This window comes from Enhydra lutris, unplaced genomic scaffold (assembly GCF_002288905.1).
Source record: "Enhydra lutris kenyoni isolate GAN:26980312 unplaced genomic scaffold, ASM228890v2 scaffoldscaffold46, whole genome shotgun sequence".
In the NCBI taxonomy this organism is placed as follows: domain Eukaryota; kingdom Metazoa; phylum Chordata; class Mammalia; order Carnivora; family Mustelidae; genus Enhydra; species Enhydra lutris.
In genome coordinates this window covers 4,723,740-4,745,955 of record NW_019154130.1, presented here as the reverse complement: position 1 = coordinate 4,745,955, position 22,216 = coordinate 4,723,740, and the positions used below count along the sequence as shown (strand labels likewise).

The window sequence follows — 22,216 nt, the reverse complement described above, 5'->3', positions numbered from 1 at the left end:
GCTTTGATACAGTTCCATCCACTCTGTGACTGGGAGGCCTCTGGCTCTGGGTCCTGCTTCCTTCCCTACTGAAGGTGGGAGTACCAGTATCTACTTCCTGGGGTTGTTTGTTGTAAGGATGAAATGAGTAGGTCACAGTAGGTGCTCCATAAAGGCTTGCTGTGATCCCTTCTAGAACATGAACGACTGGATGCCCATTGCCAAGGAGTATGACCCGCTTAAAGCAGGCAGCATCGACGGCACGGATGAAGACCCACACGATCGCGCCGTCTGGAGGGCAATGTTGGCTCGATACACCCCCAACAAAGGTGTCACAGGAGACCCCCTCCTCACCCTGTTTGTGGCAAGACTAAACTTGCAGACCAAGGAGGAGAAGTTGAAGGAAGTATTTTCCCGCTATGGGGACATTCGGCGGCTTAGGCTGGTGAGGGACTTGGTCACGGGCTTTTCCAAGGGCTATGCCTTCATCGAATACAAGGAGGAACGTTCTCTGATTAAAGCCTACCGGGATGCGGACGGCCTGGTTATTGACCAGCACGAGATATTTGTTGACTACGAGCTGGAAAGGACCCTCAAAGGCTGGATCCCTCGGCGACTTGGAGGAGGTCTAGGGGGGAAAAAGGAATCCGGGCAACTAAGGTTTGGGGGGCGTGATCGGCCTTTCCGAAAACCCATTAATTTGCCGATTGTTAAAAATGACCAATACAGAGAGGGAAAAAGGGAAAAACGGGAGCGATCTCGGTCTCGAGAAAGACACTGGGACTCTCGGACAAGGGACCGAGACCACGACCGTGGCCGGGAAAGGAGATGGCAGGACAGAGAGCCAGCCAGGGTGTGGCCAGAAAGTGACTGGGAGAGAGAGAGGGACTTCAGAGATGACAGAGCCAAGGGGAGGGAGAAGAGGGACCGAAGTAAATAGAGGCTCACCACCACCACCAGAACCCAGACGAAGACATAGCATAAACAGAAGCACAGAGAGATCTGTGTTGCTTTTATACAGTGTGTATGTCCAGTGCTTGAATAAAACTTGCTGATGGTGATGGAGTCTGGAGTAAGTTTTCTTTCCAATATGGAACTGCGGTTTAAGCTGGACATGCTGGTATTATGAAATTTCATCTTGTTGTTCCCGGGACCCATTATTTAATAAACCTGAGAAACAGTTTTGTCCTCACCAGCACTATACAGAAGGGCATGTGGCAGTGGAGAATTCTCTCTTAATTTGGCAGTAGAGAATTTGTTTTTGTGACTTTTTCTCCTTTCTGTTGGAATTGACCGTTTTGGGGGCTTGGCAAAAAGATGACCAAAAATCATTTGCATTACTTTCAGACTCCTGGGAACACAAATCTGGTCAGAGTACGTTGTATCTTTTCCATCTTTATGTCTATAGTGTAAAGGCTTGCCGAGCTGAAGTAAAGAAGGGATAGAAAAGTGAATTCAGGGAGAATGTCCAGAACTGCGTAGCAAAGTCAGTGTGTGAGCAGTGGCCTAGGTCAGCAGTCAGCTACTCTTCAACAAATGTAACTCCATTCTGGAGGTAAATGCTGACTGCCTTTTTCTCTTCCCTGTTTTGGGCAGGGAGGCTGGCATTTAAAATGAAAAACCCAAGTTGCAAGCCTCTGGGGCTCTGGTTTATGAAGCTCCATAGAGAGTGTGATGGTTAAGCATCTGCCTTTGGCTTGGGTCAGGATCCCAGGGTCTTGGGATCGAGCTGGCATAGGGCTCCTGGCTCAGCAGGGACCCTGCTTCTGCCTCTCCCCCTGCTCATGCTCTCTCTTTCTCTCTGGATCTGTCTCAAATGGATAGATAGAATCTTAAAAAAAAAAAAAAAAAAAAAAAAAAAAAAAAAAAAGTGAGCATGAAACAGAAGTGAAATCAATGAAAGGCTGCTGTCCGGTTCTGATTGATTTGTCTTCTCCCTTTTGGACATCCAACCTCCCATCTGTTCGGGGGCTGGATATATTGACCTCAGTTTCTGAGGGCTTTGAAAACTACCATGCTCTTCACAGGGCTTTCACAAAAGTGACACTTAGCATTTTTGTTTTACCAATGGCTGTATCTTTGAAAGCTCAGGTTCTTAAAATTCAAGAGGCTTCATGCAAAGTAAAGGACATCGTATCAAGACAACACATTCATGACTAGGTTTTTGCATTCCGAGTGTGAATCTCGTCGTTACGAAGGGAACCTGCTCTATCTTAAAAGTGTTGTTGGGGGGCACCTGGGTGGCTCAGTGGGTTGAGCCTCTGCCTTCAGCTCAGGTCATGATCTCAGGGTCCTGGGACGAGCCCCGCATCGGGCTCTCTGCTCAGCGCGGAGCCTGCTTCCCCCTCTCTCTCTGCCTGCCTCTCTGCCTACTTGTGATTTCTCTCTCTGTGTCAGATAAATAAAATCTAAAAAAAAAAAAAAAAAAAAAAAAAGTGCCGTTAGCCATTTGAACAGTTTCCAAAAAACAGACTCTTTCCTTTGTAAATTTCCAGTGCAGAATTTTACCATCTCCCACATCTCAAAAAACAGCTGTGCAGGAACACCCCTCTGATTTCACTCAGGTTTCACAAAGCGCTCCCTATTACAGCACCAGAAGTATTTTATGGGCTAGAGTTGGGAGGTCCTTCAGCTAAAAGAGCAGTCCACATCAAGAAAGCACGTGTGGTGAGACAGCATCAGAAGAAAGAAATCCACTCACGGAGTTTATGCCGTCTGAGCCACAGTTATCAACCCTGGGTACCAGAACATGGATGGATTAAACAAATATGCACACTCAGACCCCATCCTTGACATTCAGGCTTCATCTTGTATGGGTCCTGATAACTAAACAAAACAAAAAAATTGGTAGAGGCCCCATAGCAGGGATCTTAGCAGTAGCCACGTGACAAAGGCATACACCCTATCACCTAACAAGTAATTCTTCTAGTTTATTCTGCAGACTGACGTACATGTACGAAAGTGTGCGGTGCTGTTTTAGGCAGTAAAAGATCGGAAGGAAGCTCTCTGTCCATCGCTGGGGCCTGGGCAAACGTGAACAAATTACACATCCACATGGTAGACCAGGGGTCCTTCCATCTTGCACGATTACATCTGGTGCTAGAATATTCTTTGTTGTGGGGTGCTGTCCTGAGCATCGTAGGGCGTTGAGCAGAATCCCTGGAGCCTACACCCTGAATGACAGTAGCAGTCGTGACAACCAAAACACCAAAATCAACTCCAGACATTGTCAAATGTCCCTGGGGGACACTGAGACCCACGTCTTAGTACTGATGTGGAGTCATCTCCAGGGTATTCTAAGAAAAGAAAGGTACAGAATAGCACATATATATAGTTTGCTGCCATTTATGTTTAAAAAAAAAAAAAATCTTGTTACATAACCGCATGTATATTTATAAGCTCTTTCAAGAAAGACACTCAAGAAACTGGCAACACTGGCTACTCCTGGGGAAAGGGCAACTAAAGGTGGCCAGGGGAAGGGGGTTCCTTCCTTGCCTGCTTTTATACTCCGAATCAACTGATAAATCTCGTGGCCAATCAGGTTTGAGAACCACCATGCAAAAGCCACATTATCCTGTCTGATCGTTATTTTCAGCAGTCTGGGAAGTTCCCATCGACTCTGTAAACCAACCTGATGGTTTCTTAGCAATGTGTAGACTGCGGACCCATCCGATGTACTTGTGTTCTGTTAGCAAATGTTACCTCTCTCAGTCTGTCAGCACCCAGCCTGTTGCCCTGGGTTCTCTGTGGGTAGGAGAAAGACAGTGCTATTTGGGCAAAACCCCAGCTCACCAGATGCAGGCTTCTAGCTGTCTGCCACCCCAGCCCCATGAGTCAGCCCGACATGTGGTCCCCAAGCAGTCGCTTCACCCACCACCCTCGCACTGGCGAGCCTCCCTCCTTCCCCCCAAGTCCTGTATCCCCTAGGCTCCTCCACCCCATTCCAAATCCACTCCAGCACACTCGTCTTCTTTATAGGAGACCAAGTGTTTGATACATGGGAGGCTAAAAGGAAGAAAGAAGCCAAGGTGGGGGGGAATACAAATGAGAAATGAGAAAGGTTGCAATGTCTCATCCTTAGCAACTTTGTTTGGTTAGTACTGCATAACTCAGCTGGTTCCAAGGCACTTGCTACATGCTCTAGGCAGTGTCAGTAACAAGGTGAGAAAAGAGAACCCCTGCTCTCTCTTGCAAGTCATCCCCAGTTTCTGGGTGGGACTGTCGTCCCTATTTTCCGTTGCTTCCCATCTAAGTGGGGCCAGCTCGCCTGGTGACTTCAGAGGCCCCGCTTACCTGAAGGACGCATCCTACCTATTATGCTACCACCATGATAACTTCCTGAATGATCTAATGAGAATCTACCACTTCCCTGCCTCCCACTCGAGCACGACAAATGTGTTAATAAAACCTCTACACACAGAATTTCATACAAAGCGAGTCAAACAGCAGTTACAGTGCATGTGATGTATTTGGCTTAAAGAAGCTTGTGTTACTGAAGTTAATGCAAAAGTCTGGCCTCTGCTCATGGTATTATTAAATATATATCCTAAGGGATCAGTCATCTATTATAAATGGTGAGAGCCCTGGGTATAAATAAACATGTCTTTCGAGTCTGGTGTCAGTTTTTCAGTGTGCTTCCTCAAAGGAGACAGTCTGTTTGAGGGATCAGTTCTGAGGGTGCTTCTGAACCCAGAGGTGTGCAAGGTCGAGACACCTGGGGCTGTTGGGTTCCGCTGCGGGTGCTGGCGGGGGACAGTTCCGGTCCGAGGGCGTGGGGTGGGGGAGGCGGGGGCTGTGGTCACAGGTGCTGCAGGGCTTCCTGTCCTTGCTCCGTGTAACCATCATCGCGGTGGGAGTTGGCCCACTGGCCAAAGGACTCCTGGATGTGCACGTTCCTCTGCGCGTTGGCCAGACGCTTCTTGTCTCGGGAGAAGAAGCTAAACCTTTTTGGAAGAGAAAGAAAGAAATTAGAGCCGGGCCTCGGCTGTGCACTGTAGAGAGTTTTTGCCATGCCAGGACACAGAGCAGCAAATGTGGAAGGAAGCAAATCAATTCAAGGTGGGAAAGACAAAGTGGGGCCGTGGGTCAAAGTTATCCGAGAAAGCAGCAAGGTGATTCTGCCTGTTACTGTCCCCAAACCTGGGAGGTGACACAGTGTGAATGCGGCATGCACCTAGGTGACGTGTGATGTGTCTCCTCTCTCACTTAAGTGCTGCTGACAGTCTCTTCCCATTACCGGTGGAAATAAACGACGACTAGAAACAGACATCTGGAGTTTCTTTATCCTAATGATGCGGAGAAGGTAGTCTGAAAGCCACAGAGTTTAAGAGGATCCTGACATAAAGAGACGAATGTTTTCAATTTAAGTTGTCATGTAACATGACTCAGGAAAGTACACATGCAGCACACCAAAGCCCGGATTTCGTGGATATTACTGCTAGAGAGGAGGCGGAAGTAGGTATTTTAGAAAAATGAGACAATTGAGAAATAAGGGAGAGTACACATGGTTCTGTCATTGGATCAACACTGTGACTACTGTATGCGAATGAAACTGGGGAAAACACCAACTGACAGTGTCAAAAACTGACTTAAGGGCGAAAGCCTTTAGAAGTTAGCACCAGAACTTGCTACGTGGCAGCAGCTGATGGAGACAAAGAGGGCTTTTTAAAACAGCTCTGCTTCCTGGGGCACCTGAGTGGCTCAGGTCATGATCTCAGAATCGTGAGATCAAGCCCTGTGTTGGGCTCTGCTGGGCATAGAGCCTGCCTAAGATTCTGTCTCTCCCTCTCCTTCTGCCCGCCCACCCCCACGCTCTCTAAAAAAAACAAAAAACAAAAAAAAACCTGAAAATAAAACCAGCTATGACAACTGATCATTGATCAGAGTGAACCATCTGATGCCTCAAAGATGAAAGAAGAAATCGCAGGCATAAAGCTTATACACTGGCCCATTAAAAAACTTTTTTTTTTTCTTTCTAAATTTTCCTTTAGGCTCCACACCCAATGTGGGGCTTGAACTCACAACCCTGAGATTCAGAGTCACATGCTCAGGGCGCCTGTGGGGCTCAGTCAGTTAAGTGTCTGATTCTTGATCCGGTTTAGGTCACGATCTCACGATCTTGAGAGATTCTCTCTCCCTCTGCCCGCCCCCTCCCTACCACCTTGCTTGTACTCCCTCTTTAAAAAAAGAGTCACACGCTATATGGACTGAGCCAGGCAGGACCCCTAAACTGGCCCACTTATTTTTTGAGAGAGAGAGAGAGAGAGAGAGAATCTTAAGCAGACCCCATGCCCAGCGTGGAACCCAATGTTGGGGCGCTCAGTCCCATAACCCTGAGATCGCGACCTGAGCTGAGATCCAGAGTCGGCACATTCAGCTGACGAAGCCACCCAGGCGCCCCAACACTGGCCCATTTCAAACAAGGCCAGCTTTGGCGCGACCTCCATGAAGACCAGGACCAAACCTGAGGCAGCCCGCCTTGAATTTCTGCTACTTTTGAATTTTGGTGTCTGACCTTGGTAGGAGAGATAATAGCTATGTCATGTTTCCCGGGGCAGGAAGGAACAGGGATGCACGGCTGAGAAACTAAAACTTCCCATCAACTCTTTTTAGTTCTCTCTGCTCACCTATTAGCCTTTTTTTTTTCTTTCTTTTAAGTGTTGTGGCCCATCCAGTTCAGTTTTGGGTGCAAATGATTTTACTCTTCTGCGGTTATTGGACCCTACGATCACCTCCTACAGGAATAAAGTGGTTCTTCTTCGAAAGCTGGGGCCAGCTGAGGATATCTGGAGAAATTCCCCCTCCCGGCTCAAGTGTCTTTTCTCTACAGCAGGCATGTACACTGACGAGCCGAGGCACAATGGTCCTTCTGGGTTACTTGCGAGCTCCTCCCATGGTGTCATGGGGCAGTCAGTGAGCCCAAAACACAGCGGCAACACATCACTGTTACTTTTCTCCTCTACCTGAGTCAAGCGAGAAAGCCACAGGCCACTCCCTGTCCAAGGGGACACAGAGAGAAACAAAGCATGGGTCCCCTCCCCTGCTCTTCCTCTTTTAAGGACGGCCACATGGCTTTCTGACAGCGGCTTGGCAAACAAAAGCGGTTTAGAAAGCTAGGGCGTGAAGGTCGGAAACACAGCGTTAGAGTCACTCAGGGGGTGGGGGTCACAGTGGGTGTTGACTACTGACCCGTCACTTAAAGGACCTTCTTTACTGCATCGTGGACAAGGTGGTTTTTAGAATGGAAACAGAAAGGAAAAAAAAAAAAGACAAAAAGAATTATCGGTGACAGGGCTGGGAACGCCACGGCTTTGCTCGTGCAGGTCGAGAGCCTCATGAGGGCACGTCTGAAATCACACTCGACACCCACTTCAGACGGGAACACGCAAGTGACGGCCATGCAGCTAAAGTGGCCAAGGAAGGCGGGCCAGCCTCAGCAGAGCCGCAGCACACACTGCAAAGGCACAGCTCCAAACGAACCCACAAAAACCCAGTGCCTACAAGGGAAACAAGTCTTCGGATGGGCTGCAGGGTGGGGTCGTCTAAGATCAGTCCAGCTGCTACCATGGGCATTACGGCTGTAAAGATCCTGGTTAGAGAAGTACAGATAGACACAGAGAAGATAAAAACAGGGAGGCATGAAAAATAAACACACCGCACACACAGACCGGCCGAAGGGTTTGCTTACGGGAGATGTCACGGGTGGAACTGTGTCCCCCTCCCCAAAACTCACGGTGCAGGTGCTAACCCCCAGTAGCTCAGAAAGCGACTCTTTGGAGATAGGATCCTTGTAAGAGGTGGCCCTTTAAGACAGTTATACTGGAGAAGAGTGGAGTTTTTTAAAAGGGGGGAAATCTGAACAGAGACGCGCCCCCAGGAGGACCACAAGGTGAAGGTGAAGGCCGGGGTCCAGGCGATGCTTCTGCGTGCCGGCAAAGGCCGAAGGGGGCCAGTAAGGCCCCGAAGCTGGGAGAGGCACAAGCCCTTCTCCCTCACAGGCCTCACAAGGAACTGCCCCTGGTGACACCTGCGTCTGGGGTCCTCGCCTCCCGAGGTACCAGACAAAGCGTTTTGGCTTGTGGAAGCCCTGACCGCAGCGGCCCCGACGGAAGACAGGGGCCGAGAGGCAGGCCTGGGGCCTGGAAGAAGGGGTCAAACCCACTGTGGGTTAGCGGTGACACCCGCGGGTGTCTTCCATGCCAGTGCATCTCCCCCGACTGCCACACGCTGCAGGGTGCGGGTCCCCGAAGAAGACAGCCAGGGGGCGTGCAGGAGAGAAGATGAGGTGGCCCGGCGGGGCTGGGCAGGAGAACGGAGGCAGGAGCCTGCAGAAGCCGCGCCCCTGCGGAAGTCAGAGCTCACGGTGACTATGGAGACGCTCCAGTCGAGCCACCAGAGCTGATTTTGAACAACTTTGATTTTTTTTTTTAGATGCTGGCTGGGAAGGGAGAGGCATGACTGTCTCAGATGAGGCTGGGGATTATCTGTGTTTGGATTTACCGCTGACACACTTCACAGAGTAGCTGGCAGTTGGCATTTGGCAGAACCCACCCGGGTATCTTCTCATGGTGACGGAAGAGGGGATACCTTTTGTCAAACGAGTGGGCCCAATCCCCCAAGGCCAGGCTGACAGGGGCTCCAAACCACACGGTTCTGAACCGACCTCTGCCAGGACCCCTTTTAGCCTAGCAGCAGCCCTGGAAGACACAGTCATCGTGCAGGATGGCCCCAGACCCAGGGTGACAGGTTTGTCTGCCTTCATCTGGGGTCTCATCAGGGGTCAGGCTGGTGCCCAGGGCCTTGGGACACCTGGAGGCTTCTGGCCGAGTGACTGTGTGTGTTACTGGACGCACGGCCCCTCCCTTCCCTATTCCAGGTGCCTCCCTGCAGCTACCCCGTGCTCTAGAGGGACAGCCCCTTCTGCGAAAAAAGGCTGACTTGTTTCGGTGGAACATTTATGTCCTGGATATGGTGTAGCTGGTTTTACCTACTCCCTCCCCACTGACGATTTCTAGAAAACTCAATCCAAATGAAGTTGCGGCAGGGGCATTTCAGGCGGTGCAGCGCGCGGCTGTGAGGGAGCTATTTCTGGGCTGAAGCGAGGAGGGCGGTGGGTAGGAGGACAGGGACAGAATGCACTGTTGCCACGACTGTCTGAGGCTTCGCGGCCGCCTACTCTGAAGGCCACCCTTGCTGGTGTGTGTGACCAGCTGTTCTGCTCCATAGCTTCTGTGGCTGTCCCTGTGTCCCCGCTGCCTGCCTCCTGCCTCCCGGCTCTGCACGTGCGCGCGCGTGTGTGTGTGTGTGTGTGTGTGTGTGTCTGCAGGACTGAGAGAAGAGAGACACGGGCCACACAAAGGGGGCGCTGGTGCCTGGTGGCCACTGGGGACAACGCTGGAGTCACTCCGCGCTCCCTCGTGACCTTCCCAGGACCCAGCTGCTGGGTCACAAGCTATTCTTGGACCGTGTTCTGGGTACAGTTTTGACTGGGGCAGGAGTGTCTGTTTCCCTTCACCAGTTCAGCCCAGAAACGTAGAGGCTGACGTCCTTGGCTCGTGGTGCACTTGCGAGATAAGGGAACTGGGCAGTCCGCCCGCAGCTGGTGACTTGGCATGGGGTGAGGAAATGGGGGTGGGGCGGGAGGCGGAAGGCATGGGTTCAAATCCCGAATTTTGACCCTTCTCAATGGTCTGATCTAAAGGAACACAGTGGGCTTCTCCGGGCCCATGATGCATCTGAGAAATGGCGTTAATCGTCCTAGCTCTGAGCTTCTGACGGGGTGGAAGATACCTTAGTTCAGGTGGTGTGAGCTGATGAAGCCCCTTCAAACCTCCATGGTAGTTACTGCTTACTTGTTGGTGGACGGGGGAAACCGGTCAAGGGCAGGAAAGCAGCCGTGACCTCTACTAGAGAGGCCATGTGATTAACATTCCACAAAAGCAAGGCTGAAGGGACAAGCAGACCTCAGGGGGTGCCAGAGGGGTGAGGGATAGAAGAGGAGGAAGGCATGGAACCATCTGGAGAACCGCCATGCCCTGCCCCCAGCCCCCAGGGAAGATTCGTCCCTGCCCCTGGCTCTGGGCTCCTGGGCCGCACTGATGTGGCTCCCAGTCAGCAGCCGAGGTGGACAAAGGCAACCACTGTCCTGCCTGGGCTGGTCAAAAGCCTTTTGTGCCAGCCTGATCTTCCAGTCATCCTCTAGAAGCTGGGGTGACCACGGGACTGGCCACCTGCACCCTCCGGATGGGGGGATCCTGCTCTCTATCCCTCTCTGTTTCTCTTTCCCTGACTCTCCAATGCCAGCTGCTTCTCCTGCCAGGCTCAGAGCCCTAGGTCTTGCTGAGCAGACAGAGGCCACACTAAAGGAGAGAAGGGCCGAGCATCCTTTGTGGGACAATCCAGAAAGGAGGATTTGACACACAGCCTCTTCAGGTGTGGGTAGAAGAACCAATGGGAAGAAGAAGATTGCTGGCTAATTCTGATCACTTTCCTCTGGCTTTTTCCCAGTTTGGGATTTGCAAAAGCCAACTCTTAATTGCCTTTCTGTGGGGAAAGGGGGCTGGAGCAGAAAACCACAAAATCAGGACAGCCCGGCTTTGGAAGGCAGGCTTAGAAACGCATATGTCTTAGAAGTCCAGTCCTGGCAGTGGTGTGTGCAGCACACGTGAAGACACTAAAAAGACCAAAGAAAGTAGAAGCCTGAGGTGATGTCTACAATGCTGCCACCCTCAGGGACAGCATCCACGAACACAGCCCACCTATAGGAAAACCAAGCCAGACGTGGAGGGAACAAGGAAGAGGTCGGATGACAAGGCCTGGATCCAGCTGAGCCTGAAAGCCAGTCTGACCTGGGAATTTTGGGTTCCTTAGCCAACAGTTTTTCTTGAGTTACTCTGAGTTGAATTTCAACTGCCAATTTTAGATTATTAACAGTATGTGGCCAAATGGTGTTGGGATTCGGAGGAAGCCCTTCTGGTTCCAAGCTTCACTCCTAGTCAGTGCCGACCCCTAACCAGAACTGGGAACTCCACACAGCAAACAAGCAACGTAGCTGGCAAGAGAGGCTGGGGAAGGAGCCACGCGTTCCTGGGCGCACTCTAGAGGGCAGCTACCCCCTCCCAAGAGGAGAGGCTCAGACAGTCACAAGGCTGCACACGTTCTCCTTTGCCCTTCCCGTCACTTCCCAGGGTCAGAGCTAGCCAAGAACTTCCCAATGTAATCGGTTTGCAAAGGTCGAGGCACCCAAGTAACATCCCAGTTGCTCTCCCCACACGCTCCTGGTGGCCTTCCAACCCACGCCACATGCTTCCACAAAGCTCCAGCCACAGTTTGGGAGAAAGAGAGGCCTCTTCTGTAATAAGCCATGGGTACGGCTGGAAAGCCAAGAAACAGGAAGACCCTCCTGGGGGAGATAACAAGGCTACAAGACAACAGTGTGAGTGTGCGCACCCGGCAGAGTCTGAAACGTGGGCTGTGGGGCCGGGCTGCCTAGGTTTGAGCCCAGGCTCTACCTCTTAATAGCTCAATGTCCTTAGGGAGCTGCCTCAGTTTCCTTAACTATAAAATGGAGATGACAGGGCCTCTACCTCCTAGGAGTATCGTGGGGACTCGAGGATATGGTACTTGGCCCACAGCAGGCTCTGAGTAGACACTAGCCGCCCACAGCAGAGATTTTCACCCTTTATCTGAAGGCCTGCAGGGGTCAGCACACCAGAAACTGTATGCATAGCTGTATATGAGGCTCTTCCTCCCCAGGGAGAGGGTCCACAAACTCCGAATCTCATGGGGGTCTTTGAGAACCACTCAAGTAGCTTCAAGTCTGGTTGAAGGCAATTCTGAGTTCTTTCTTGTGTGTTCCCCACAGCAACCAGGGCCTGACTCTGCATGCATTATGTAGGAATAAATACTTCCTTACGGAAGGGTGGGGGGTCATCACAGAAATGCACAGATGGGGTGGACCAGGGCTGGGGCTGCAGGCCCTTTGGGTGTGTGAAATCGCCCCCACCAGCCTTATTTGCTGCCCAGAGACACGCCCCACCTGATACACTCAAGCCCTGAGCCTCAGCCCCAGGCCCCACCCCCTTTCCACCCTCTCTGCCTGCAGACCCCCAGCTGGAACATAGCGTTCAGGCGCAGAGATGAACTCAAAGTCAAGGGCTAAGGCCCCACGTGGTCCGTGGTTAAGCCTGTCTCAGCAGGAGGGGTTAGTGACAAGCCTGGCCCTGGAGCAGGTGCCCAGATGTGCGAGAGCCCGCGTGAACCACCAGGTCAGCTGTGCGCGAGCAGCCCCGCACTCTCGAAGCGTATCACTTACAGTCGCTTGATCCCGGACTCAGGCTGGGGGGATATTCTCGGGTGGACCACTGCTGGAGGTTGGGGTATTCGATTTTCCTCTTCTATTTCTTCACTGGAAGGAGTTGAGAGGCGTGAGATAAGAGAGTCAAAAATTCTGCAAGAGCTGGAATATTCCAGAAGGGTATCGTCTGATGGTCTGGGTGGTTACACTGGGAATAGGGGGGACCCAGGAAGATGGCAAAAGTGGCCTGTACCCCAACAGTCTCTTTGCTTGGGGCACTGGCCTCTTAGCAGTGGGCACGGCCAGCTAAGAGAAGGGGTCAGCCCTGGAGGCAGTGGACGTGGGTGCCTGTGGTCTCTTTGGCCCAGTTGGTCAAATGTGAAGAATTTCAGGAAAGGAACTCACATCTCAAAAAGGCAATTTTCAGTTTCCTTTGAGGAATCTAGCCACACAGAACTACTTCTTCTCTCCTTTCCTTACCAAATGCTGTCTCCATACCTTGTGGTTTCTTCCATCTGCAATATGACACCCACTCCTGAACATCTCCCATACCTGAACAGTATCCTATCCTTTAGAGAAAGCCCAGTTCAAAGGCCAACCCCTACACGAAGCCTTCCTGATTTCTACCCCACCCCTGAGAAGTGATCTTTCCCTTTGAACAGCCAGCGCACATAGTATCAGTAAAATTTTCTTATGTGCCAGGCATATAGGGGATTTTCAATAAAAATATGTGGCACTATATTTTCTGTGCCTCTCTTATTTTCCCTACTGGATCAGGGACCACTTCTGGTACATCTGTCCTCCCTTCTGGCTCTCCATTCAAGAAGTATTTGTTGCACATCTACTCCACACTAAGCCCCATTCTAAGACTAGGAAACCTAGCCATGAACAAGACAAATGTTTTCTGGTCTCCTGTTGTCATAGTCTGTTATGGAAACAGACAATAAAATATGTCCATAGGATCAAAGTAAGATGGTGAAGGGCCATGAAAAAAGTAAAGCCAAGGAAAGTGACGGTGGCTAGAACTGGGCACTCCTTTGCATGAGTAGTAACGGGGAGGGACAGCTCTCTGAGGAGGTGACCTCTGAACTGAACCCTGATGACCAGGGAGTCAACCATGGGAAGAGCCAAGGGGAATGTATTCCCAATAGCAGGATCAGCATATGCAAAGGTCCTGAGGTAGAAAGAAGTGGGGACCTTTTTTTTTGTTTGTTTGTTGTTTTTTTTTAAGTAGGGACTGTTTTAAGAAACCCATAGAGGGGCAGTGTGTATGAAGCTGAACAAGCATGTGGCGGGCACACCCGAGGAACTGGATTTTAACTTTTATTTTAGCTCACTGAAATGTGAGCAGCCACACAGCTAGTGGCTACGTCACCATACCAGACAGTGCAGCTCTGATAAATGCAAGTTCACTGGCCGTGGGCTGAATGAACAAATACTTAGGCCGTACGGCTCTACCATCTCTGATCCACAATTCTAAAATCCAAAAACCTCTAAAAATGAAAATTCATTTTTTGGTCCTTCATTTGGTGGCAGAATGTGACAGGAGCCCTCATGAGCCCGATTATCATGGCTGTTTGTCCCATTTAGTATGCACATTCGCATCTTCCTCTGCGAAAACATTAACGTGTGTGATTTTGGGGAGCTGCTCCAGATGCTGGTGGTGTACGTTACGTATACACAGTCTGTGGACTACTCCTTTCTAACCGCTGGGAAGTTCTGAATTATAAAATGCACCTGGGCCCCAGAGTTTCAGAAAAGGCTTGTGAGTGTGGGTGTAAGTCCTTCAGAACAGACAGGGACCCCAGAATGGAGACGGGGGCAATCCTTGTCTTTCCAAGACCTCCTGCAGCCCCAAAAAAGCAGCCCGCCGGGGCGTGCCCGGGGCCGCTCACCTCTTGTAGTATGCCAGCTCCTCCTGCAATAGAAACACTTTGGACTTGAGTTCGTTCCTCTCGTGGAGCACGTCCCGCAGCTCCTGCAGTGTGAACCGGGGGCGGTTGGGGTCCTTGAGATCCATGGCCACCTTTTCCGCCTCCGAGACGCACTCCTCCCCGCCCGGCTCTGTCTGGAGGAGGCAGAGATGCCGCTAATGAATTCCTGGCGGCCGCCAGCGGCTCCCACTCCACATCCTGCCAGAGCCCGAATTTCCCACCCTCCTGGGGCCTTTGCAGCTATTTTAGGAACTTGCAGGCGGCCTGTGCTCACGTTCAGTGCAGTCAGCGTCCCTCTGGAGATGAAAGCCGGCGGCCACCTGTTCATTGTTCGCCTTCTCAATAGCTAGACCTGCCGTCCTGGCACCTCCCCACCTGACTCAGGGTCTTATTACAAATAACATTAGAAGGAGTCCAAGGAGAAGAAACAGCACGACTCCAATGCTGCCACCCTCCCTCATCAATCTGCTTTCCTTTTCCCACATCCTCTCCTCACATTCTTACTAAGACCATTGCTAATAAGACCGCTGCTAATTTGGCCAAAACTGTTAGAGCTTGTGCACAATTTTCTCTTCTTTTTCCATTGGGCATTAAGTCACATACGTTTTCCCATGTGTTACTGGCCTTCTGGTCGGGCCCTCAGCCTCCCCTGCTGTGTGCTGGAGGTCAGTGGAAGACGGGAGGGGAGGGGCAGGGGAGATGGATCCTACCATGCTAAGTCACCTGCCTCAGGCCAGATCCAAACCCTGTCCTCCCTCTTTCTCACAGCAGGGGTTTTTGCTTCGGAAACAAAACTGTGGTAATATACACTTAACAGAGAACCGACCATTTAAAAATATACAATTCTGTGGTGTTTAGTACATTCACAACGGTGTGCAATCACCACCTCTGTCTAGTTCTGGAACATTTTCATCCCCCCTCGAGGCAACTCCATACCCATTAACAGCCATTCCCTAATTCCCCACCCCCACCCCCGCCCACCAGCCCCTGGTGGCCACCATCTGTGTTCTGTCTCTACGGATTTGCCTTTTCTGGACATTTCAAACAAATAGAATAGTACAGCATGTCTCCTTTTATGCCTGGGTTCTTTCAGTTTCCCTGTTTTCACGGTTCATCCACGCTGTAGCGACAGGGCTCTATTCCTTTCATTGGCTGAATACTAGTCCCACGTATGGATACGCCACGTTTTGTTCATCCTTTGTCCTCTGATGGGCATTTGGGCCATTTCCACCGTTTGGCTAGTGTGAATGGTGCTGCCACGAACACCCATGTATAAGGATTTGTCCGAACACCTGTTCCCAGTTCTTCCGGGTGGGTTCCCGGGGGTGGAGCTGCTGGGTCACGTGGTGACTGTATGTGTGACTCCAAGGAACCGCCAAACTACCTCCCACCGTGGCCGCCCCACCTGTCACTCTGCCGGAAGCACAGGAAGGTTCCACCTTCTCCACATCCTCGCCAACACTTGTGGTTTATTTTCCATCTTTTGAAAGCAGCCCCCAAATCAGCTGGCCAGATCTGCAGGTGGCCCATATTCCCCCCACGTTTCTGACACCCTTGGACCGCCAGTATCGCATCATCCACCGGAAGGAGTGGACATGTTCAGGACAACAACGGGGATGCTCTGGAACAGGGGGAAATGGGCTTGAAATAGAGGCCCTCTGTGGTGCCTGGGGGGCTCCGTCGGTTAAGCATCTGCCTTTGGCTCGGGTCATGATCCCAGGGTCCTGGGATGGAGCCCTGCGTGGGGCTCCTTGCTCCACAGGGAGCCCGCTTCTCCCTCTCCCTCTGCCCCTCCCCCTGCTTGTGCTCTCTCTCTCTCTCTCTCTAATAAATAAATAAAATCTTAAAAAAAAAGAAAGAAAGAAAGAAAGAAAGAAAGAAATAGAGACCTTCCCCTACCCAAACCCTCAGAGCAGCACAGGGAGAAAGGCACTTGGACCCAGATGGTGATGCAAACCCAGGCTGTTGAAGGACCCAGGAAGGCAGAGTTGAGATGCCTGTGTCCTGGGAGAGTCAGGACAGGCTGTTCTGGGAAAGGACACTTGAAAGGAGACACCACCCTCCTGAGCAGGTCAAGTGACAGAAGAGTCACCCAGCAGGCACAGGCTGGGGGAGGGGGTCTGACCAGGAGTCACACGGAGCAGCAGGCAGCAGGGGAGACGTGTGGCTGCAGTAGAAAATGGACACCGGACAGATACCCCCCTGCCCCAAGCTGTTTCTGAGCAAGGGAGTGGGGCCTCCTCCCTCTTGAGAAATAGGGGAGGAAATGTTGGATGATTTAACTTCCCAAGATGCTACTGTAGGCATCTGCTGATGCCACACCTTCAGGGGGTGCGATGTGCTCAGGGTCCGTCTTCAGCGTCTGTCTCCTACAGAGCCACATGGCTGGACGGGGTCCTCTACCCAACATCGCGCATGGCAAGCGGCTGGTATACAGCTGGACTCACTAGCACCAGTTCCCTTCTCTTCCCCTGCCCAGGTGAACTGCAGAGCATCCCTGAAAGTCTATAATAAATATTCAATAAGTAAATGGCCATCTCAGTAAATATCGGATGTCTCAATAAACATTCAACATTCACTGCGCATCAACTCTGCGCCTCCTGGGCCCCGAGCTGGTGAGATGAATCAGGTGGGAGCGGAGGGAAGAGACACACAGAGGGAAACCTACAGGGTTGTGTGGCAAGAGAGGAGCAAGGACATCAAACTCTAACTGGGAAGGATCACAGAAGACGTTACTGCAGATCTGGTCTCTGTGCATGGGGTCTTGACGAATGCGTAGGAGTTTCCCAGGAAGTCTGGGGCCCTCCCTAACTCCTCCCCTTGACATTTTGTTTGGCCTTCACTGTGTTCTAAAACTCTCTGGAATTACTTCCCAACAGTTTTATATTGGGAGATTTCACACTCAAGTTTGGGTCTTGGGCTTCCTTTTGGAAAGAACATTGGAAGACTGGGTCACACTGGATCTACACGCTAACAGGAGGGTCCTGTGTGGCAACTGTTGCCTTTTACGTGTTCTTTCCATGTCTGCTCAGTCCCTACCCCCTTTTCCTTCCATGTCTGGACCCCACAGGCTCCGGCAGCCCAGGCCGTGGACCCAAATCTCAGGCTCACACACTCCCTCCAGACACAATAGGTTCCCGCTCACCCCCACAGGTTGTGAGCACCCGAGACACCCAAGGGCTTCCTCAGGCCTGAGGTCTTTTTCTCTGGAGGAGGGATGGACGGCTCTTTCATCGGGGTAGCAACCCGATGCCCTCGAGCTTGAGGGATTCCCAGACAGGTTTGCAAACAAAGTCCGGACTTCCGGGACCACTGCCTGGAAATCCAGAAGAGGGAAGCTTGGGGCTCCAGCTTTCCTGGAAGCCAGCAGGCACTAACGCAGCGCCCTTGGATGGGGCTGCCCTGGGAGAGAGACTGAAAAAGCTCTTTCCAGCAGGGAAATCAGGCCCATTGGCAGTGGGTCTTCTAGGCTTACTCCATGAGGGACCTCGGAGGTGGCTGGGGGTTATCGAGGATTGTCTGCTGGTCCCTGGAGGCACTTTGGGTACAGAGGGAGATGACCTGAGGTCCCAGGTGCTCCCCAGGGAGGCCCAAGAGGCCGGCTGACAAGTCGGCGGGACCAGAGTGGCCAAAGGGAGGCAACAACCTCCACCAGGCCCTGCGTCCTGAGGCCTGGCCTCCTGAGCCCACTCCCCCTCGGCCCGGGCACAGCACGGCCACGTGCTCCCGCAGCCCCTTGAACATACTTCTGAACAGCCCCTCGCCCAGCAAAGGGGAGAGTGACTTGTGTCCTGGCCACCCCTGGTAACTCCTAAGCCACCACGCACATATTCAGCCAAAAAACCCGGCCTCATACGCCAGCCATCAGGGCCTGTCTTATTTACGGCAACAAACACACACTTACTAAGATACCAGAATTTGTAAGGCAGAGAGGTCAAGTAGTAACTATTAATGTTAGTTTCCTGACTGATTTTATATGAAGTCCTTTAAACAGAGAGCCCACTATATCATAGTCTTAGAGGTTTCTATGTCTACCTGTGAAATGCAGGAAGCTTCCAGTGAAAACATGAGGGAGATGAGCGAGAAAACACACTGAGTAAAGAAGGCGTTCAAGGACCACATGTCACACGACTCCGTTTCCCTAAAATGTCCACAACAGGCATATCCGTAGAGACAGAAAAATAAATTTCATGGTGGCCAGGGGCTGGGGGAGGCAGAGATGGGGAGTGGCTCTTTGTGGGTATGGTGTTTCTTTTTGGGGTGATGGAAATGTTCTAGATGCTGGTGTTGGTTGTATGACAGAGTGTATATACTAAAACCTGTCACATTGTATACATTAAGTAGTTAAACTGTATCTCAATAACTATGTTATGAAGATACATCAGAAGCTTTGTTTACTGGACTGGAGTAATCAAGGCATGATGAGAATGGACTCCTCCCCAGTTCCGGATCCCTCCGTAGCTCCCATCTCCTCTTACCAATCTTGGGCCAGGAGGAACCCACCACCCCAGCTGCACCTGCTCATTCTCCAGTCTGGCTCGTGTCCTTCCTCCTGTCTGGAGCAGCCCACCCCACAGTCCACTCCAGACCTCCTACGCATCCCATAAGACTCGTCTCAATGATCTGAAAACCTGCACCGCTCTCGCTTCCCACTGGGAATTCAATGTGTGCCCTAGCCTTCTGATCCCAGGCCCTCTATCCCAGCCACACTACTTGATCTACTGAACCAAAGTCAAGCTCATTCCCCTCACTTGTCAGATAGGAAACCGAGCACCAAAGTGATCCATGAACCCCAGGTCACACTGCAGCACGTGGAAAGCCACCGCACCCTGTGGCTTCCCTATGTGAGTGACAAGCATCTTGAACTCCTCCTAGCTCCGAGGGAGGGAGTCCAACCCAGCAAAGGTGTCCTGAGTGTGGGAACAGACTCTGCAAAACAGCTCAGGGGGTTAGTTGTAACTGCGACCTGACTTTACTCCGTTTCTGTCCCACCCCCTGGTGCCAGCAAGAGAAACTGAAACGGACAGGCAGGTGGGCCAAGGAGGTGTGACATGTCCCTGTCCTTGCTGCTAAAGAGATCTGGAGCAGGGCTGGGAGTCTTGTGGCTAGGGCAGCGTCCTTAGAACCTGGGTTTGGACTGAGCCCTACCCGTCCAGGAGGAGACAGGCCTGAGCCCTCATGAGGCACGGGAGACCAAAAGGGGTACACCAAGGGAGTCGGGTAACAGCACCAAGCTTCGCCTAGTGGCTGTTTTTGGCATCTGCCTCATCCCCGTCATCCCACTGCCACAGATTTGGTCCAGCCCTCACCTTTCTTGCCTGGATTATCGCACAGCCATGTTCTGCCATCAGCTCCCTCCTTGTTCAAACTGTCCTCCATAAACTCAGAGCTGATGCCATTACTCCCCTGCTGCAGCCTGTGAGGGATCCACATTCCCCACTGCTCAGAGCTCTGTGTGTGGCATTCCCAGCACCGAAGATAACAGCTGCTGTCTCTGTCTGCCCTGCATCTGTTTCCGTACTTCTTGGGGCTGAGTCCTGGTCGTTGTCCTCTGGAGAAACTCCCCTGGCCCCACTTCCAGTGCATGCTGCATGGACAGGCACCACGAGAGGTAGCCTTGGGACTTGGGACTGGACACCATGCATATTTTAGACCTCAGGACACAGTGACTGGTTCTGGGACAGGATGAGGAGAGGGTTGCCTGAGACTTGCTGGGAATTTGGGAAAGAGGCAACTTCTTTTCACTGGGGTTGCAAAGCTGATAAGAGTCCCAGGGGCCACTATATGGCATAGCCCACCTGAGAATACCACTAACATAGAGGAAAGCAAAGCTGAGACATCTGAGAGTGTCATTTGGGCACCTGGAACCAGCTATACCTGAAGCCAACATTAACACAAAGCCTTTAGGTATACAACAAAAAATTATTTTTTTAAATCCTTAAAGCCTTTTAATTTAGGTTTCTGTCACTTTGGGCCAAAAACAAGCCCTAACCTCTCCCTTTTAAGACTTCTTTCCCTTACCTCCCTAACTGTATCCCAGGTTCCTGTCCTTCAGAGAACCTAGAAGTATCTGGCCTTAATGACTTAAGTATCTGGCTTAATGACTGTGCTGGCACTTGGGCCAAGCCGACGGTGAGCTCATCTGTCTTACCTCCCCAACCTGTAACCCAGGAAACTAGCACAGTGTCTACAAACCAGAAATAGTCAGTAAATATTTGCTGGAAGAAAGAGTAAGCTCCGAGCTTTTCCCTAAGGGTCCACTATGCTGTCCTGAAGCAGCATAACCATCATGTTCATCCATCTATCAAAATCTTAGCATTGTGAACACTGACATCAAAGCCAAAGGGACAGCTCTTCCATGAAACTGCACGCTACTGCCTTCAGGATTAACTGTCCTATCCCTGTGTTGCTGGCACCCACACCCCCAGGGGACACATCCATGGGAGAGACACCTCTAGCCCCCCGAGTCGCAGCCCTGGACCCATCTGATTTTCGCTGCAACTGTTGTGTGGTCCCAGCCATGTGATGGGGCCCCACCTTAAGCACACACTGCATGTCTTCCCACTCGTGTCCTGAGCTGTGCTCTGTAAATTCTGCCCAGGAATGTCAAGGAGGTAATACCCCCGGGAGTCACCCTTAGCCAACTGGGGGCAGGTGCATGTGGATAAACGTTTCAAGCCTTTCTCCTCCAGAAAGACGGTTCTGGGACATGGTCTGTGGGCTTCTCAGAGGTCCCAGCAAGACTGAGCTCCCACCGCAGCCTCAGTAACACACACTCAAATTCACTTTTCCTTCTTCCCTGTCTCACGCCTCAGATCTTTGGGATCACCGCACATAAACCTCCTGCCCATTTTCCTTTTCTCAAGTTTTGCTTCGAGGGAACCCAGACAAAGACAATCTCTTACCGCAAAGACAATCTCCTTCCACCTTAAGTGTGACACCACTTGGAGGTGGCCAAGTCTGTCTCCCGCCCTGGACTGTAAGCTCTTTGAAGCTCCATAGTCCCCAGCACAGTGCTCTCAGGTAAAAGACCAAACTCTACTCTGTGGCCTACCTGGCCTGCAGGAGTGGCCCTTACCTATCTCTCTGACCTCACTCAGACCTTCTTCCTGCCCTTCATACTGCATACCAGCCACCCTAGCCTTCTTGTCCTTCTTCGACTGCACTGCAATTTCTCCTGCCACAGGGCCTTTGCATGTGCCACTCCCCTGCCTGGAACTCACTCTCCATTTACTTGTTTACTCTCATTCTTTTAGTCACCTCTTAGAAAAGCTTTTTTGACTCCTCCAGACAATCATTGTAATAATAGGCAACACTTTAAATGAACTAACTTATTTAATTCTCATAATAATCTGGTGCTAAGTACTATTATCGTCCCCATTTTAGACTCAAGGAAAACAGCCACAGAAAGGCTAAATAATTTATCCAAGATCATGGAGGTAGTAACAGGCTAGATCTGAACCAAAGCAGACCAGCTCTAGCATCCATGCAGTTAACCACACAACATAGCTCCTCCCAAGTTCCTCCCACTTCCCCCAAGTGTAATGGAGAAAACAAGGCAGCCTTGCCCACCATGAGCCAGATTACAGACCTACCTTCCCATTTTCTTCAGTAGCTGGTTTCCCACTTACCTCAGGCTCCTCCTCTCCATTCTGGCTGAGTTCGCCCTGCAGCCTCTCTCGCAGCTTCCCAAGCTCTGCCCGTAGGCTGCCCATCTCCTGTTCCTTGGTTTGCAGATCTGCCTCTAGTTCCACCTTCTGTTCGATCAGGGCCTTCCCTTGGGCCTCTACCACTGTCACACGGTGGCGGAGGTCATGGTTGATTTTCATCAACCGGGTCTGCTGCTGCTGCAGCTGGAGAAAGAGGAAGGCCATTTATGGGGCTGCCACATACAGTAGCTCACGTTGTGCACTGCACAAGGGCAAATCCTCTACAGGCGTGCCATCATACTGGAGACATCCTGATTTGTTTGAAGTTTGTTCATATTCTTACAACTATTGATGCCAGA

At 51.4% G+C, this 22,216-nt stretch overlaps 2 protein-coding genes across 3 annotated transcripts in view; one reads left to right on the top strand and one right to left on the bottom strand.

The window, feature by feature from the left end:
• The window catches only part of LOC111156510 (lysine methyltransferase 5A), a 69,541-nt gene extending 68,501 nt beyond the window's left edge, over positions 1-1,040 (top strand). The window contains exon 2 of the mRNA XM_022517452.1: positions 176-1,040. Within this exon, the coding sequence (XP_022373160.1) occupies positions 179-919 (741 nt within the window). The 5' untranslated portion in view covers positions 176-178 and the 3' untranslated portion in view covers positions 920-1,040. The remainder of the gene's footprint in view (positions 1-175) is intronic.
• Positions 1,041-4,428: 3,388 nt separating this feature from the next.
• Positions 4,429-22,216, bottom strand: part of LOC111156517 (Rab interacting lysosomal protein like 1) — a 40,682-nt gene continuing 22,894 nt past the window's right edge. The window contains exons 4-8 of one of the 2 annotated variants that reach the window (XM_022517462.1): positions 21,840-22,061; positions 14,170-14,342; positions 12,293-12,385; positions 7,168-7,191; positions 4,429-4,922 (exon numbers count right to left, since the gene is read on the bottom strand). In XM_022517462.1, the coding sequence (XP_022373170.1) occupies positions 4,778-4,922; positions 7,168-7,191; positions 12,293-12,385; positions 14,170-14,342; positions 21,840-22,061 (657 nt within the window). In that variant the 3' untranslated portion in view covers positions 4,429-4,777. The remainder of the gene's footprint in view (positions 4,923-7,167; positions 7,192-12,292; positions 12,386-14,169; positions 14,343-21,839; positions 22,062-22,216) is intronic. The other variant, XM_022517463.1, reaches the window with a different exon arrangement.